Consider the following 18,749-nt stretch of genomic DNA (forward strand, 5'->3'; position numbering starts at 1 on the left):
CAGACCATAGGCACAGCGCGCCCAGTGCCCCCAAACTCAAGTAGCTAACCCTTGCCCCGTGCTGCCAATGACCCCTCCTCACACAGCATTTACTTCACTCTGCACAAGACCTGTTCTCCCTTCTGACTCCCCCAAAAGAAGTAAGAAACGTAAAGGTAGGGAGCACTTGTCTCATCAGAGAAGCATCCATCACAGCCCAGCGTCTGACACAGGGAGCAAGGGCAAAGCCACAGGGCTGCATGTACCACCACCTCCAACAGTGACCGCTCTGAACAACAGCTCTTATTTGTATGTACTAGGTTAATCTTGTCCTGGTATGTTTAATAAGCAACACTGAAAAGAGTTTCCCGGTTTTACAGATGTATCTCGTTAACTGAATCACGAACCTCTGCTGCTTAGGGAAAGTTACTGGTTTTTGCTAGCAAAAAACAAACGAGTTTCGGTTCAAAAGAAAATACTAGGGATTCCCTGGTGGCGCAGTGGTTAAGAATCCGCCTGCCAGTGCAGGGGACACGGGTTCAAGCCCTGGGCTAGGAAGATTCCCACATGTCGCAGAGCAACTAAGCTCGCGAGCCACAACTATTGAGCCCGCAAGCCACAACTACTGAAGCCTGTGTGCCTGGAGCCTGTGCTCCGCAACAAGAGAAGCCACCGCACAGAAACGAAGAGTTGCCCCCGCTCACCGCAACTAGAGAAAGCCCACGTGCAGCAACAAAGACCCAACGCAGCCAAAAATAAAATAAATTAAAAAAAAAGAGAGAATACTAAACTTAAAGTGAGATAACCAATTTATTACTTGCCTCAACTCTGCCACCAACTAGAAATATCTTTAGACCTCACCTTAATCATGAAGATGAAAAGGAGGGGTAGCTGCATAATCACCAAGGTATCTTTCAGTTTAAAAACTATTAGTCTACCATTTAAAACTATGGCTTAATACAAAAACTATATTAAGGAAGACTTCTGAAGGATAACTTTTAAAATCCCTTTTTATATACATACGGAGAGGGCTGGGAAAGCCTGTTCATCCCTGTTCTGAATCTCATAGAGTAAACGAGATTCTTCTATAGCTTGCTTCTCTCTGCGCTCTTCTGGAGAGAGGCCGAAATAGTTAGATTCTCGAGTCATGGCATCGAAATCCTCAGCTCTCTCACGATCAGGTTTCCTGTCAAATAAAACATTCTTGTCATGAAAAAAAAAAAAAGACAAAATGTACTGAGTACCTAAAATAATACAAAACAACGCTTTTAGCAATTCAAATATTTGACCAGTTTAGCTACACTGTGACATTACAGAACTTTTAGCTGCCTGATTAATAAATGTTTAGGAAACAGAAGTCCCTGGAGCATTAGGCTACATTTCAGAGTCAAGAAGACAAACTTAAAATAGGGTGGAAAGAAAAGAAATATATAACTCACTTCCAAGTGATACAGGAATCACTGAGATTTTTCTTTTCATCAGGGCATAAATGTAAGCACTGTATATTTCTTTACGCCATATTCCAATACTTTCATAAGAATTCTCTTTCAAAAGAAAGGGAAAGTTAGGCCTCAAAAGCACTCTAGTGCTTTTAGGTTTAGGTTTTAGTTAGTTTAGGCCTCAAAAGCACTCTAATTTTCTGTTCTAAGTAAAGGACAACGTTCAAAGAGACACCACGACCATCTTCCTGCTTTTTAAAGACACTACCAAGGGAGGATGAAAGGTGAAAAGAAGAAAAACATGCACCAGGCTAGATACTAACTACGATAAGACTGCTGTCATTTCAATAAGTTTGGTCAAAGAAGGAGACAAAAAAATGCATGAATAGAGTCTAGTAGCCTATAACATAACCCTAACATTTTTATATGAATTAAAATTATTATAGGCAATATAAATACTATTTCTACACTGTGTCTAATAGTTCCACAACAGTGGGAAATGAAAACCCAAAGCCAACAGGGAAAATATATTGAAGAGACGCAGCTCCCTAAAAAGAGCGGGCAGGACACAACTGATACCATCTGATTCTCCGACCTCTGAAATAAAGAACGGCCATTTCATGTCCTCAGTCCCACTTAAAATCATATCCTAATTCCAATGGGGCACACGTCAACCCCAGAGTATTAGGGAAAAAAACAGGGGAGCAAACCTGCACCCTCAATCTTAGACCAGTCCTTCTCAAACCCCAGGGGTGAAAGACTCCAAAGATGACTCAGCTAGTGCCAGGAGTCTCCAGAAAGTCAATACTCCCTAACCTCTGCGCCCCATCACCCAAAGCCCACATCTCATCCTCACGCGCCACAGAGAACCTTTCCCCTCCTGAGCCTAGCGGGAGGGGAAATATTCAGCACGGATACATCTATCATTTTCGGCACCTGCATGATGAAAGCATACATGGCAATCCTGCTTGGTTTTTGTTACACTTTGTTTTCTCCAAAGGAAGAGACAATATCAATGAGAAAGAAATTGAAAAAGCGAGCGGTCATGAAGGTCTCATGCCCAACATCACTGCTCTTTTTATTCGATAATGAGAATCCCAAACTAATGTGTTAAGTATTAGAAATGAAGTCAAAATTCTAATGGACTTAAATCAACTGGAGTGTTAGCTATAAAATTCTAAATTTTGACTAGAATTTTTTAGAATCTTACTTTAAATATTCAACCATCAGCAGTCTCTAAATTTAAGACACTAGTAAGATTCATTCTCACTCCCACAGGCTAGAAGGCATACTAACTGCAAGTACAACTACGTTCGTACATAATCAATCACAGTGCCAAAAATTCTCCAAAGCTTTATGTCTATGTACCCTCCACTGCCTTCTGCCATCGAGTGTTTTATACACCAAGTAACAGGTAGCTAACACATAAACAAGAAAAGGACCGCGTCCGTCTGATCATTCTGATTCCTAAGAGACTGGACAAAACACTAGAAACACTCTGGATAAAAATTCAGTTTGTGGTAAACAAAAGTGTATTTAAATTAACCATTTGGTAGTCTGTGTATGTTCTTTTTTTAAAACTTTAAGACATTAAAGAGTATCCTCTGTTCAAGAGAAAAAAAGGCTCTTCTAGTCTACTAAAAAATGAGAATTTTATTAAAAAAAAAAAATCTCATTTCTGTCCATGACCTTCCTATACTGACTTCACATTTTTAGGTTTCCAAAGCTAATATTCAAAGTAAGTTAGTCCTCTTAGGTACCTTGCCTGTACTGGGTAAGATACCACCAGACGCTAGTGGAGTCTGGTCAATGTCCGCACATCAGACTTCAGCCGCAACTAGGTGATTTAGCGACATAAGTATTATCTGCTGGGGGAGGCTAACCCACCGTGGGCCCCGAATGCCCCTGCACATCGTTGCTGGGTGTGCCAAGAACACACGGCCCTGATTACTCTGTACCCAGGCCATTTCTCAGGGTTGTGTATCTAGTGACCACCCTTGAGGGATGAGGGAATTCTTTCTTATGGTTGATTTTTAATCATCTGTTCTCATTAGAACTTTTGGATAACTGGATTATGAATACATATGTACTTTTTACGCACATATTAGCATCCCTTCAAGGATACACAAGAATCTGTTAACACTGGATGCCTCTGCAGAGGAAGCTAGACAACTGGGACAACAGGGATACGAAGGAGAATTATCAGAACAAACTTCTCAGTGTTTTGGATTTCGAACAGTATCAATTAATTTGCTATCCTGAACAGTTGGCTCAATTAAAAAGAAAACTGTAATGGATGTGAAGTACCGGTATTTGTTATGAATTGAATTGCGTCTCCCAAAAAAGATACGTTCAAGTCCTGACCCCTCGTATCTGTGCATGTGACTTTATAAATAGGGTCTCTGCAGAAGTAATCCCATTAAGATGAGATCATAGCGGAGTAGGGTGGGCCCTAAACCCACTATAACTGGTTCCTTACTGGAAGAGACAGACACCCAGGGAGAACACCACGTGATGATGCAGGCAGAGACTGGAGTGATACATCTACAAGCCAAGGAACGCGAAGGACTGTGGACAACACCAGAAGTAGGAGAGGCCTGGGACAGACTCTCCCCTAGAACCTTCAGAGAGGGCACAGCCCTACTGATAACCTTGATTTCAGACTTGCAACCTCCAGGACTGTAAGAGAATACACTGCTGTGGCTTTAAGCCAGTCTGTGGTACTATGCTACCAAAGCCCCAGGAAACTACACAGTATTGGTACCATGTCAGCCTAAGAACCTACAACTCTGTCTTAAAGATGTTACATAAACTGTCTTTAATGACAAAATGTTAAGTACGTTCCCAAGAAAGGGGAATGCCCAAATGCTAACAATAAAGAAACTGAAGACCAGAGCTTAGCAAGCACATAAGCAGGTGCTACCGCTGTTCAGATGATCGGGGAGATCAAGCTCGGATGGGGACGGTGAGCCACAAGCACCCACAGGAGACGTGGCCAAGTTCACAGGAAGAGGACAGCCTCCACTTAAGACAACACCTTCTCAAATAAAGCTCCTCCAAAGAATATAAACTACTCCATAGCTCCATAAGCTACTCCAAGGAAGGGCAGATCAGGGGAAAATTCAAATCCACGGCACAGGAAACTATGACCCTGACGTTCATCTGCCTCTGCATATTCAGTCAGAATGCTGGTTATTCATGATCACAGCAACCTGTTCAGTATTAGACACATTACAACAAACAATCCAAACTTGTCGGAACAAAGTAGGCTGACCATTCTGGTTGATTTAAGTTCCTATATAAAGAGGACTACCCTCACCCTGCAAGGAATTAGGGCTGCCGTTTGGAATTCAGTATTTAACACATTACAAGCTACCGGAAAACTCTGAGGTGCCAGGTTACGATCTAAATCATTTGAAAAAAGTTATTCACAAACAAAGATGTCTGACCCTACCAAATTACTTTGATTTGTTTAAACAGAGTTATAAAGAACTGAAATCCTCACGTTATTCTATCAACAATGCTTTTAATGTCACGCTGTAGACAAATATACGAACAAAAACTGTAACTTTTTAAAAGCACGTGACACAGAGAGTAAAAGAGATGCTTCTCACTTAGTTTCTAGCTCTCCTGCCTTCGGGACGGTTACCTCGTGGCCTGTGTGGGTGTCCTGCTCAGACTCCTGTGCTCACCGGAGGGCTTCTGAGACTGCGGCGCTGCAGAGTGGCTGGGGGGCACGCGCTGCCTCAGCCCCGGAGGGTGCTGCAGGCGAGGTGGCAGCGCGGGCGGGGCTTTGCCTGGCTTCGCCGGGGCCTTGGGCCCTCTGTAGTCCGCATCTGTGGCAAGAGCCAAACTGCCTCGTAATCTTCCCATTATGGACGCCCCCAAGCACCGTTCCCTCCCCAAAGAAAGGGTAACCTGGCGTGCTCCTACCACAATGGAAATTCTGTCCGGAAGGAGGTTTTTTCATCTTCTTCCCTGCCACCGTGTTCCAGCTTTCTGAGGAAGGCGGTCTGAGGTTCTTCGGGGAGAGTCTTTAAAAAGAAGGAAAAGACTTGCAGTAATTTATCGTGCTCCCCCAAGACTATCCACTTAAGTATTCTGCATAAATATTTTACTTTCAGTTTACCTAAGAGTTCCCAGGTTTAGTTCTTATATTAAAAACACATTAAAGTACAAAGCATTTAGCAACCCAGATGTAACTCTAATCAAATAAGATGACATAAATCAAAAGCACATTTTCTAACCTACAAGGACAGAAGACTAAAAGGCCGTAATCAAAACCTAAGCAAAAGATTAGATAAAGAAGGAAAGACTATTACTCTGTGAGATGTGATGAAAGTACTGTAGCTAAGGATGGGGAAGGGAGGAGTCTTTACTGTGTTAGAGACACACAGAGGCATCTATGTGTCTATGAGAAATGGTGTGATGTTTGGGATTTGCTTTCGAATATTCCAATTCCACTCGCATCTTTTTTAAAGGGGTTAGGGAAAAGAGATTAGAAAAGACTGCCAAACCTGCTGTTAGTTGTTAAAATAGGGTGACAGTTAAATTGGGGTTCACTGGACTATCCTCCTCACATATGTGTATGTTTGAAATTTTCCACAGTAAAGTTTAGGTGTGATTTACTACCTTTTCCTCTAATAAAGGCAGCAGCAACTGAAACAAAAGTTGCTCTAAAGTAACACTGTATAATAGCAAGTATTTCACTCCTCCATCAGACAGTCATTTACTGAAGACTGCAAGCAAGGCAGCAATGAATGAAATTAGAAATGAATGTGGTCCCTGTCCTCCAAAGTCCCCACTTCACAGCTACAATACAGTTAATTTTCCAAATCGCCTTAGTGAAGAATGGCACATTTTCAACAGTAAGCAACAAAACAAATATTTTTTATTTAAACTACCTTAACACGGATAACACTAAATTTGAACTCAAACTATTTTTCTACAAGATCTAGACAAATATATTTCTCTACACACAGGCAATACATTTAACTGAATTTGCAAATACACAGGGATATTTAGAAATGCTGACGATTACATTAGGCTAAGTGGAAGAGACGGTGAATGAACACCTTAGCTGAAGAGCAGTACATACTTCTTTCCAAGTTCTTCGACCAAAACTGGCCCGTTCTCAGAGTGAACCCCTTGAAAGTCTGCATTAGAAAATTTTCCATTGTGATCCAACCTAACCTGTTGAACGATGCCACAAAGAAAAATCAGTCACCTGATTCTTTCACATCAACCATCAGTTTTTAAACTGTTATTTCATTTTCAACTGAAGAGAAAATGAACATATATAATTAAAAACAAAACAAAGTTCAAAAGGTACACAATAATATTGTCTCTGACCTCCCAGACCTATGTACCTCCATCCAAAATACTTTTGTTTACTCTTCCAAGTTTTTTCTAAATTGTCTTGGTTCTGAAGGCAGGGCTGTGGCACCACACACACCAGGATTCCAGGCCCCGCTTTTCTACTTACCAGCAATATGACCTTGGGCAAGTGACTTAGCTCATGCTTCAGTGTCCTCGTATGTAAGATGGGGCTAATTATAGTACCTACATCACAGGACGCATGGAGGTGGAATGAGGTACACATGGTATATATAAAGGACACCAGCCTGCACACAGCAACCACTCAACAAAGGAGAAAAACTATTATTAAAATCACTATTGTCTCCTCACTTTTCCAATATTTAAAATATTGTCACACGTACATGTGGCCTTTTTCTCCCTAAAAACAGATCCGTCATCTCTTCTCTGACATACGATTGGTTGTTACACAACAGCAAATGCTAACAGGAGGATAAGCCTTTAGGTCTCCTCCTGCAGTCAAACGGCACACCCAGCACAGGGCACCGCTAACCACTGCGCCGGGAGCCTGGCGGACACGGCCCTGCGTGAAGCCACGTCCTCCTATCAGTACAGTTGGCCCTCGGCATCCGCGGGGGACGGGTTCCAGAACCCCTGGATGCTCGACTCCCTTACGTAAAATGGCACAGTATAGTCAGCCCTCCACAGCCAGACGCAGAGGGACGGCCAACTGTGGATCAAAGTCCTCAAGCCGAGGTTTCGTCCTTCAGTCACAGCAGGACACTGCTTTCCTCTCTTCCAGAGTTTAAGAATAAAAAATACTTTTCTGAAGTTAGTTTTTATTAAAAGTTTAAACTACATTTACAAGCTTGCTTGAGTAAATAAAAGTCACCTTTGAGTCGCAGCAGTTTCCGTAATAAATTTCAATTAAATTTTATCCAAGTGAAATAGTCAAGTGGTAGAAATAGAAAGAAAGTACTCTAAAAAGGAAAAAATTAAAACAAGTACCTGCTTTACCATCTACCTTATCAACAGCATCTGCTTCACAAAAGCAACTGAAATCTCAAAGCAAATATGCTTGATTTAAAATAACAAGTAACATAATTTTAGCGATGCAGCATAAAACAAGCAATCTTCTCTTCTCTACTGAGTGGGGTTAGGGAGGGAGGCAGTGCCCTAAGCCCTGGCTTTACTCTTCTCTTTTGTTCTGTTCCAAGTTCCCCAAACCTCTACAGTAAAAGATTCCCCAATTCTGTTCTGTGATTAGGGCACATTTCTGACAACCCTGAAAGGAAGAACCTAAATGAATCGTATCCTCTTCTTCCTCTCCTTTCAAAATGCCCCCAAATCAGAACACTATTACAAGTTCTTAAGGTAAAGTCTGTCACTGACCTCCAGAAATAATCCTGGTCCCCCAGACACTTTTCACAAACCACTTTATCACCAAGGAAACAAGTGTTTCCTCCACAAGTCAAGAAGAAATGTTTGTCAATGGCTATTTTAAAATAGTTTTAAAAAGGCAACACTTTTTGATGAAGACCATTTTTGATGAGAACTATCTTCCAAATAACAATTAATTTTGGTGTGTGTGGGTTGTTTTTGTTTTAGAAAGAGTAATATCTTTTCATAAAGGTTTCTCCAGTCTTGGCATTATTAACACTTGGGACCAGATGATTCTTTGCTGGGGGTGCCGTCCTGTGTGTTCTAGGACATCTGGCACCATGCCTGGTCCCCACCCACTAGATACCAGTCGCACCTTCCCTGCTGTAACAGTAAGAATGTCTGCAGACATTGCTAAATGGGAGGTAGGGGTGCAAAATCACTCCACATAAGAAACACTGATCTAACACAACTTTCCCCCTTAACAATCAACAGTTTTAAGCCCAAAGCAGCAGCTTATTCAAAGTAAATGGCAAAAATGTCTCTTATTGTTCACTTTCTTATCTCAATCCAACAAAAAACTGTGTATTATCAGAATCTTCCAGGATGCCTTCCATAAACCAAATTGGCCTATAACGTCAAGTCTGAATCCATTTCAATAATTTGTCAACTGTAATGAAAATATCTAAAAATCTAAAACGTTACTGTTACTTCTTTGAAGCAAGTAATATCAAAGACTAAATTGTTTTAAAGATCATGTGATGGGACGCCATGGTTTTAGATATAGTTGACTTTGGTTAATGTATTCAAAAGCTAAATATTTATAGCTATTAAAATGTACACACAATATATTCTGAAATCCCAAATTAACAACACATCCAAACTTGAGCTGTTTTCTTGATTCCTATTACAATAAATAAAATTTCAAGTAAAATCTTCTCTTCCTCTACATAATCACTTACTTGGCATTTGTCTCCAACTTCATACTGTAAGCCAGCAGCAATGGAATAATCATGTTTTTGTTGAGCTGTAAAGAATATCAGCATTATATCAAGTTGCCACAATCATTTTCAAGGGCCTCAAAGCAAATTTATGGAAAATACACAGATTTTTTAACTCACCTTGTTTAGACTTCAGCCAAATTTCATATTCCACATTTCTATAGACTGCTGGACTGAGTGACTTAAGAACCTTTCTAGACAAAGGAAGGCTAGGAGAGTTCCCATTGCTTTTCGGGTGCTAAATAAACAAAGTCAGGAAGTCCAATCAACACAGAAATGCTTTTAAAACATGTTTGAGATATGTATAAGAGTAAAATCAAATGAAGAAGAAAACTTTAAAAATTTAAGAGGTCACCAAAAAATGTCTTACTAGTAGATGATCCTGACTCTATTGAAAATGTACCAGAAAAGAGAAAAAAAATTAAGACTATAAATTTATGTGCTTTCTTATATTGAAGAGGTAGTTAAAAACCATTAAATAAAAATACCTGATCACTTGACAAAGATTTAAATCCATTCACATCATTAACAGTGGTAGTTTTACTCCTACAAAGGAAGAAATACAGCCATCATTAGGAGTACAAAAATGTTTGCATGCAATTAACTTGTTCTAATGTCATATAAAATCTCAGTTATATTCCAAAAAGTCAAACCTATATATATTCCAAGGAGCTCAAACAAGTTTTAGTGTAACTGTGTGTATATACATATACATATATATGTATATATGTACATGCGTGTATGTGTGTATGTGTATATAGGTCAAAGATTTTTATCAGTAATTCTTACTGACTCAATCATCAAGAAGAGAGAAACATAAATAAACTATGAAATTTGGGTTGGTAGAATAATTGAGTTCATAAAAACATTTAATGTAAAACTTTCCTTTCAAAATACAGATGAGGCTCCATTAAACAAAATATTCCGCTACAACAGATACACAATCAGGTAAGAGTAGACACCAACTAAATAAGTAATCAGTATGTTAAATGTTGCTAAGTGCTCTGGGGGGAAAAAATTAGTCTTGAGACCTAGGATCAAACAATAAAAAATGGGATGAAAGAAGATGTCTTTTTGAATAAAGAATTAAATGGGATGAGACAGCAAACCATACGGCTATTTAGTATCGCAAGCAGAAGGGGCAGCAAGTGCAAAGACCCGGGGGTAAGCAAGAGGCTGGACAAGTTGATGGCAAGTTGAGTGGGTGATGAGGTGAGAGGCTACCTGTACTCTTCCGTTGTATAATTCCTCCTCCTTAATAAATCAATGTCTAGTCTTTAGGACAATCTCCAAATCTATATACCCTTAAATGCAGCAATATTTAAGAGACCCCAAGTATTTATAGAGTCTGGACTAAAAAAGCACCCTAATTTCTAATGCTTCAGGATTGCTCAATATGAATGTGAAAAGATCCAGGCACAGGAGCATAGTGCCTGGATATTACACACTATGCCTATCTATCTTGCCATGATTATGCAGCCTTCTTCCCTAAATGAAGCTTGGTCCTCCCTAAGCCAGACATGACACAAGTAAAAGGAAATCCTAACAATGCAAGAAAAAATTAATTAGAAAGGCTTCCATGTTCCAAGGGCTTCAGTAATATAGTATAAAAAGGAAAACTGATCATTACAATGAGCACACCATCCCTGGTAAACTTCTCCAGCTTACTAGCCTCTACTCCACACTTCTCCTACTTCACCTGCCAGCTGCCATCCCAGACCCAGCTGTTGCTAAAACTGCAGCAGCAACCAAAGGGCATCTGCTGGAAGTCCCCACACACCAAGTAAAGTTAATAAGCTACAACAAGCTAGTTATTCATTCTCCCGCAAAATTTCCCTATGCTCAATGACATGCCTTAATCATACTAGGCACCTGGAGAAAACCATGCAACAGAATCTCCATCTGTGCAAAGTTAATTAGTCTATTCTAGGATTAAACTTACAATGGCAGACCCAGATTTTAATCTGACTCATTTCTTTCTTATGTAAAAATGGTAGTCAACCAAATTTTCAATCAGGATCTACAATTTAATTCAAGAAATGCTGGGAATTACAAATAGAGATATATTTAAGTGTTTAATAAAGAATTAGATATCCTGAGGCTTAATTTCATTTTTCTCTAGTTTGACAGTATGTGACACCAAGAAGGGTACTTTCATACTCTCATACAAAAGGAATGATATACTTTTAGCTTCACCAAGAATGAAATAGGTCGGTTCTTATAAAATACAGAGTAAACTTCTTAACATCGCTGATAAAAACTAATATACGTTGGACACTCTACCTAGGAACTAGGCTGTGCATTCTACATGTTATCTCACTTAATTCTTATAAATTCTCCACTTTAAAGAAATACTAATATGTCCTCATTTTATACCTATAGAATTGAGGCTTCTTAGTGAATTTAAGTAACTTGCCCCAAGTTCAGTTATTTGGCAGGAAGCCAGGAATGAAACCAGGTTAGGATGTCCACAGCCCAAGCTCTTAACCGCTACCCTATATGTCTTAAGTGGAAAAGAAAAATAAGCTGCAGACTCTAAGTTAAAGGTGTTTATTCGCAACATAAACAAAGGCATTATCCAGAGCTGTTCACATACTTATACCCCAACTTGGGATTTTTATTATATAAAAAGAAAAAGAGGCGGCATTATCTAAGAAAGAAAACAATAAAAGAAAGTCAAGGAAATCAAAATGGCCGTTTTCATCACTGGATATGTAAGCAATTGACAGGTTAACCTTAAAATTTTAGAATATACACACATATAGGCAGGACCAAATCTATTTCAGAGATATGTGCATCAGGATTACACAGAAATAGACGCTTAGCAAAAACAAACAAAGAAACAAACAAAATCAACTTTCAAAACAAACAGTCCTATAATAGAAATGAGATAAAATTAGTGGCAGGAAAAAAGAAACTTACTGCATAAGTTTCCATATTGCTGTATTTTAGGAATACCATAATACCTCAATATGTGAGGCTACTCCATGCAGAAACATTTACTGAACTGTTTCTTTGTATGGCACTACAAAGATATTTTAGGACTGAAATTCACTCTTACTTGCAACTGTCATCCTCTGAATCTGATATTTCACTGTTGTTTTCCTCAGCTACTTCAGAGGTGTCTAGTCCCATCAAGATTTTACTAACATCAGTTTTAAATACCTTCTCATACAACAATTCATAAAGCAGAGCTGCAATTAACAAAAGAGAGATGTTACACAATATTAACTCACTTTACGTTTTAACATACCATTGAGATTGCCCGGGCTTCCAAATCCTAACTAAATACCTGTAACACCTTATGAGCAATAACACAATTTAATCAGAAAGTTACCTAGACAGAGAGGAACTAGATGTCTGTCTTTGCAGTTAATTAGTTCAAAAATCATTATATAATATACTGACATTTTTAAAACTAACAATAACACAAAAAGGTATCACAACTTTGAACCAAGTATGATAAAATTAAACACGCACAGTGACCGATGACTACATCCCACACACTGTGCTAAGCCTTTACACACCACCTTCACCATTTAATGCCAGCACAGTGAAATGTTCTTATTCTAACTGTACACATGAAGAAACTGAGAACTAGAGATGTCACACAACCTGCCCAACCTAAAGAGGCTTGGATGGAAAACCTAAGGAACATTAAGATTGCTAGAAAGAAGATAACTTTTCATAATGGACTAAAAAGAAACCGTTGTAAAATGTATTCTCAGCAGCCACTGAAGCATATTTAGACAACTTCTTTGCTTTAAAGAAAGAAGAAAAAAAACACAAACTCCAGAGAACATAGAAATATATATTACCAAACATTCAAAACCTACACGTGGGAGTTCAGGACTCTCACTTGGTTTAATTACAGTGAACCTTACCCAAACAAGTCCACGAAGAATTCATCGACAATGGTGCCCATCCCCTAAACAAGTCCCCAAGAGACCCCCTTTCTCATAGACCACCTTGCATCCATCCCAATATCATCCGAACCACAGGTTCTGAGAAGTACAGGAAAGGTAGGTGCCATGAGCTGTCCTTCCCAAAGCTGAAATGTCCAGATTTTGACTAGCTGGGACAGGCGGAGGACATAGCCCAGGATACAGACAGCTAGACTCCCATGTCTCAAATAGATCAATTTAAAATTTTACATTACACATGTCTTTACTGGTCACCCCCAGCTAAAGAACAGAGGAAAAATGCCCATCACATGCCCAGCACCACTGCTTTGTATGAGTCATGTGCACTTGGTCATAATAGATGATAAAGGAGATAAAGTAAGAAGGCAGGAAGGAGCTACCACAGCAGTAATGCTCAACTGGGGAAGGAAGGGGTATTTTATCCTCCCAGGAAATACTTGGCAAAATCCACAGACATTTTTGGTTTTCACATGGGAGAGAGAGCACTACTGGCATCGACAGAGTAGATACTACTAAACATCCTACAATGCACAGAACAACCCCCCAAACAAAGAATTATCCGGCCCAAAATATTAAGAGCGCCAAGGTCAAGAAACCCAGGTCTAGAGCCAAATACGATCAAATACTTGATTTCCTCTGTCATTTAGATTTTCAAGCTATACACTAACAGCTTTAAAAACACATACAAATCCTTATTACTGAAATTAATTACTGCAAGAAAAAATAACTTTGTATTTACAAGCCAAACTCTATACTAGTGCTTTTTCCTACTGAAATAAGTTTTTATTATAGTATTAACATTTTTGGTAACCTAAGGCTCTCAGAAATATATTTCTACAACAAAACAGTGTATTTGCCCTGACTTGTTTGCATTAAGACTATAATGCTTAGGAAGAAAATTTCCTGTATAAGCACAAGGGTGATTACTTACACTGACACATAGCAGAGCTCTCTTTATACTTTATGGGATAGACAATATCATAATGATTTCCATTTGAAAAACACAGTAATACCTGAAAGGGAAAAATAAAATACACTTTTCAGCCCTTCATATATGACATTTACACAGTAACTTACATCTCTAATATCTCTGAATTACTAGTAAATAAATTTCCTAGTAGGAAGTGAATATTTTAGAAGTAACCTAAAGCTCCAATGTGGTCAACTATGGTACATCCATATGCTGAAATGTTACACAGCCAATGAATCAAAAGTTCCTACTGACTTGGGGAAATGTTTATGGGATCACAAAAATCATACACAATATATGAAAACAACGTGATTTCAACTACCTAAAGATGAGGGTTAAAAGACTGTAAGAAAATATTCTAAAACCTTACTTTAATAATGCTTACCTGTAAGAAGCAGAATCAAAGGTAAATTTTTTCTGCTTTACAGTTTTAAGTACCTTCTAAATAAGTCAATCACTTATGTGTACTGTATGTGTATATATAAGGCTTATGTGTATTAGCATAAGTCAATCACTTATGCTAAGAGAAATACACACTGATTTTGCTTAGATTATGTCATATTCCAAAAATTATACTGGAAAGGCCAGATCCAGAGCCAAGCACCTTGGAAACCTGCAAGTCCTTATAAAGGTCTATTTCACTCAGTTACCTGCCCCCTTACCACCATTTGCATGGTGATAAGACACTTCAACTTGGCCTGGATGATACCAAAACAAAGTTCTCTAATAATGAATCATGTTTTTTCCCCCTTTCTAGGCTTCACATCATTTTTCACTTGTTTCTGCTTTGTGACTAAATAATACCACCTTAGCCAGTGAATTATCTTTACAATGGGAAATACATCACAATTACCAAAGTATTTGTGGATGCAATCGCAGAACCCATTTTCACAAGTTATATTTCTATTTAATGTTTATATTGATGTAAAACAGCAATAGTCTAATTAATCACATACACTACTATCTCAATTTTTTTTCTCTAGTAAAATGTTATGATAGAGTTCAACACAGTGATTTGTGGAAAAAAACAAATACAAAATAATGTAACTCATGGATGATTAATAGGAACTTAAAAAAACTCAAAAAGTCACTTAAAAATTATAGCTTAGGCAGTCAAGATGGCAACTGAGTGGTTCTTTTACTTAAATCCTTTAGAAACACTTAGAAAAATTCTTACCTTTTCAGGAAAATTATTTTCAGTTACTTGTGAAGGAGAAACATTTGGTTCCCGGTAAATTATAAAATCTTTCCTGAAAATAACATGTAGAAATTACTTCTGATGAAATGTATTTCATGAATTGAGATTTAATCACTCATTCATTCATTCACTCAAGAGCCCAGTATACACCAAGCAATATTCTAGGCACTGGAAATAGAGCAGTGAACAAAAGATAGTAATGGAATAACTAAGCTGTGACATACTTATATAAAAGTATCCTCGTAAAAAAATAAAATTTTAAATGTAATTTGCATATATGTAACTTCAGATATAATTCTAAAAGTAGACCTCAAAACCAGAGGAATTGTGAAGATGATATTTATAAGGACATTTCAAAAAGAAAAAATAGAGCATTCACCTGCTCCGCTAATGGGCAAAAGTTGTAAAATTGACAATATAGTGTTTTGCCTTTGTTCTAGGGGCCATTCAATGCTACCAGCCTTGAGAGTAGGAAATCATTTCTCTAGAAGGCTGATAAGTGATATAGTTTATAGGCCTGGAAAAATTTTTATATTCCATTTCAAAAATATTTGGAAAATTAAAATCTCTATACATTGATACCTAAATATCAAAATCTAACTAATGCAATTAAAAAAGCAAAACATTAGAAAAGATGCTTTCACAACCAAGGCATAAAACTGCTTTGCTATTTTAACAACTTGACTACAACGGAACATGTTATTTCCCACTGACTTTATTTTTGTTTACCTACATTATTACAGTGCTCACCTGTACATAAGAGAAAGGGCACTTATTTCCACTTGTCCGACCCATTCCTGTATTGAACAAAAAAAGTTGGCACATAAATGTCTCCTACTTTTTACAATACCTTAATACATATCTTTATACGATACACCTAATTAGCTAGAAAAGCTCATTAATATTGTTAGTATTGTGAATGCTATAACATATACTAAAAAGCAGCCCAAGTTTCTGTCGCAAAAATCCTTAGTAACAGAGCTAGAGTAAGAGTTCCTACTGATGTGGCAAGATGACGGAGTAGTATCTCTAAGTTGAGAACTTGTTAAGGCAAAGACTCTGCCCTCCAACCTAGCACCCAGAACAGAGCCTAGCACATGACACGTGCCCGGAAAATGGGATGCGGACTCGAAGCAGAACTCAGGAATCAGGAAGGATGAAAAAGGGCAGGTCCCTTCTCTTCAGGATGATTGAAGGTACAAAGAAAGCAGTGTCCCAGCAATCACTTTAACATGTGGTAGAAGTTCTAGTACTAAAGGAATCTCTCTTAAGTCCTTAAGCTTTTCAGAAGGAAAGGGCCAGTATATACCAAAATTTTAAATATCCATGTACTCTTTGACCCAGCAATTCAACTTGTATAAATCTATCCTAGGGAGTTCCCTGGCGGTCCAGTGGTTAAGACTCTGTGCTTCCACTGCAGGGGGCACAGGTTCCATCCCTGGTCGGGGAACTAAGATCCCGCATGCTGTACAGCACAGCCAAAAAGAAAAAAAAAAAAAAAATCTATCCTAAAGAAATATTTCGTATGTCCACAAAAGTGTATATAAACAAGCATGTCCACTATAGCTATTTGTAATAGTTTAAAATTTTTTTTTAAAGATAGCCCCAAGATTCCACTAATAGATAAGGAATAATTAAATAATTTTATGGTTCATCCAAACTATGTATGGAAACATCATGCAATCATCAAAAAGAATGATGAACTGACTTGGAAAGATCACTCAGATTATTATGTGTAAAAAGTAAGTTGGTGAAATAATCCTATTGTGCAAAACAAAAAATATATATATTCATAGAAAGAGGTCTGGAAGGATATATCCTAAGTTGACAGCGGAGACAGGAAATTCAAGATGAGGGAAATGTAAAGATTTTCACTCTTCATTCTGTATTAAATCTTTCACCATGAGAATGTATTCCTAAACTACTTGTGAAATTAGTAGACTTAATACCAAGAGTTACTAAAAATAATGAGCTATGGTAAATGAATGCTGCCACTTTCTCCTTCAAAGAAAACAAATTTGAGATAAGGAAAGATTTTAAGAGGATGGTTTGATCTCTCAGAAAAGAATCATCTTTCCCCCAAAGACTCTGCACTTTAATAGTTCTCAAAAGTTGGCTCTGTTTTTCAAAATGAAATGGGTGCCATATATTAAAACAGACTTCTTAAAATAGGCCTCTGCCTAACAATCCCAGCTTCTCATAAACTGCTACAAAAGACACCCTCTGGTATAGAGGAAATCCTTCCCTGAAACCAGTCTGCTTAGATCACAAACACAAGCTATATCCACTTTATGCAGAATCCATATATCCACTTTAGAAAATGGAAAATTATTCTACTAGTGTCAACAAAATACCACCTCTCAAATAATGTATCATTTTTTAAATATTTAATCTTCAGAATAAATTCTGTTGTAGTCTGGTTAAGTACACATATCTATCATATGCGATATATGATACATCTTTCTTGTCTATCGTATCTTCTTGTCTTCTCTAACCAAGGTCAATTTCTAATTATTAAAAAAAAAAAATCTATGTTCTATCAGTATCTTCTACCTTAAGGCCATAATTTTATTTACTCAGCACTCTGTATGATGTTTAGTCTACTTCCTCATTGTGGGTAAGAGCACAGCATGTCTACAAAATCTACTTTAACTAAAGAACTACACTATATCAAAAAAACTAATTTAAATGTTCTTAAATAGTCATCAAAGCAAACTTTTGCTCCCCAAAAGACACTGTTAAGAACACTAAAATACAAGATACAAACTGGAAGAAAATACTGAAGAATATATATCCAGTACAGAATTTATATTCAATATAAAGTACTCAAAGTACTCTTAAAAAACCAATGTAATAAAAAAAAGACAAAATCTATGAATAGACATTTCACCAACAAAGATATATGGATGGCAAATAAACACATGAAAAGATTCTCAACATTACTAGAGAAATCCAAGTTAAGATCACAATGAGATACCACTATACAACCACCAACACAGCTACAATTTAAAAGGCTGAGCATACTGAGTGTTGAGGAAGATGTAGAGCAATTGGAATTCTCATACATTGCTAATGAGAAAGCAAAATGGCATAGCCACTTTGGAAAACAGATTGGCAATTTCTCATTAAGTTAAACATAAATTTACCATATGATCCAGCAATTCCACTCCCGGTAGTATTAATCCAAGAGAAAAGAAAACATATGCCCACAGAAAGACTTGCAAGCAAATATTCTTAGCAGCTTTAATCATAACAGCCGCAAACTGGAAAGAACTCAAGTATCCATCAACTGGTAAACTGCTAAACAAACTGCAGTACATGCATACAGAGAATGACCACTCAGCAATAAAAAGGAACTACCAATACACACAACATGGATGAATCTCAAAATGTTTCCATTATGCTAAGTGAAAGAAGCCAGCCATATAAGACTATAAACTATACCATTCCATTTTTTTCCGTCTAGAAAAGGCAAAACTTAATACATCAGTGGATATGGCGGAGGGGGGGATTAAGTGCAGAAGGGCATGAGAAACTTTGTGG

General features: G+C 37.8%; 1 protein-coding gene across 3 annotated transcripts in view; it reads right to left on the reverse strand.

Moving 5' to 3' along the window:
* OTUD4 (OTU deubiquitinase 4) overlaps positions 1 to 18,749 on the reverse strand; it is a 41,815-nt gene that overhangs the window by 13,064 nt on the left and 10,002 nt on the right. For all 3 annotated transcript variants that reach the window (XM_059922560.1, XM_059922559.1, XM_059922558.1), the window contains exons 4-14: positions 15,957 to 16,003; positions 15,186 to 15,258; positions 13,970 to 14,051; positions 12,177 to 12,309; positions 9,604 to 9,661; positions 9,236 to 9,353; positions 9,077 to 9,141; positions 6,517 to 6,611; positions 5,352 to 5,452; positions 5,068 to 5,254; positions 1,003 to 1,165 (exon numbers count right to left, since the gene is read on the reverse strand). In XM_059922560.1, coding sequence (XP_059778543.1) covers positions 1,003 to 1,165; positions 5,068 to 5,254; positions 5,352 to 5,452; positions 6,517 to 6,611; positions 9,077 to 9,141; positions 9,236 to 9,353; positions 9,604 to 9,661; positions 12,177 to 12,309; positions 13,970 to 14,051; positions 15,186 to 15,258; positions 15,957 to 16,003 — 1,122 coding nt within the window. The remainder of the gene's footprint in view (positions 1 to 1,002; positions 1,166 to 5,067; positions 5,255 to 5,351; positions 5,453 to 6,516; positions 6,612 to 9,076; positions 9,142 to 9,235; positions 9,354 to 9,603; positions 9,662 to 12,176; positions 12,310 to 13,969; positions 14,052 to 15,185; positions 15,259 to 15,956; positions 16,004 to 18,749) is intronic.

Source organism: Balaenoptera ricei, chromosome 5 (assembly GCF_028023285.1).
Source record: "Balaenoptera ricei isolate mBalRic1 chromosome 5, mBalRic1.hap2, whole genome shotgun sequence".
Lineage (NCBI taxonomy): Eukaryota > Metazoa > Chordata > Mammalia > Artiodactyla > Balaenopteridae > Balaenoptera > Balaenoptera ricei.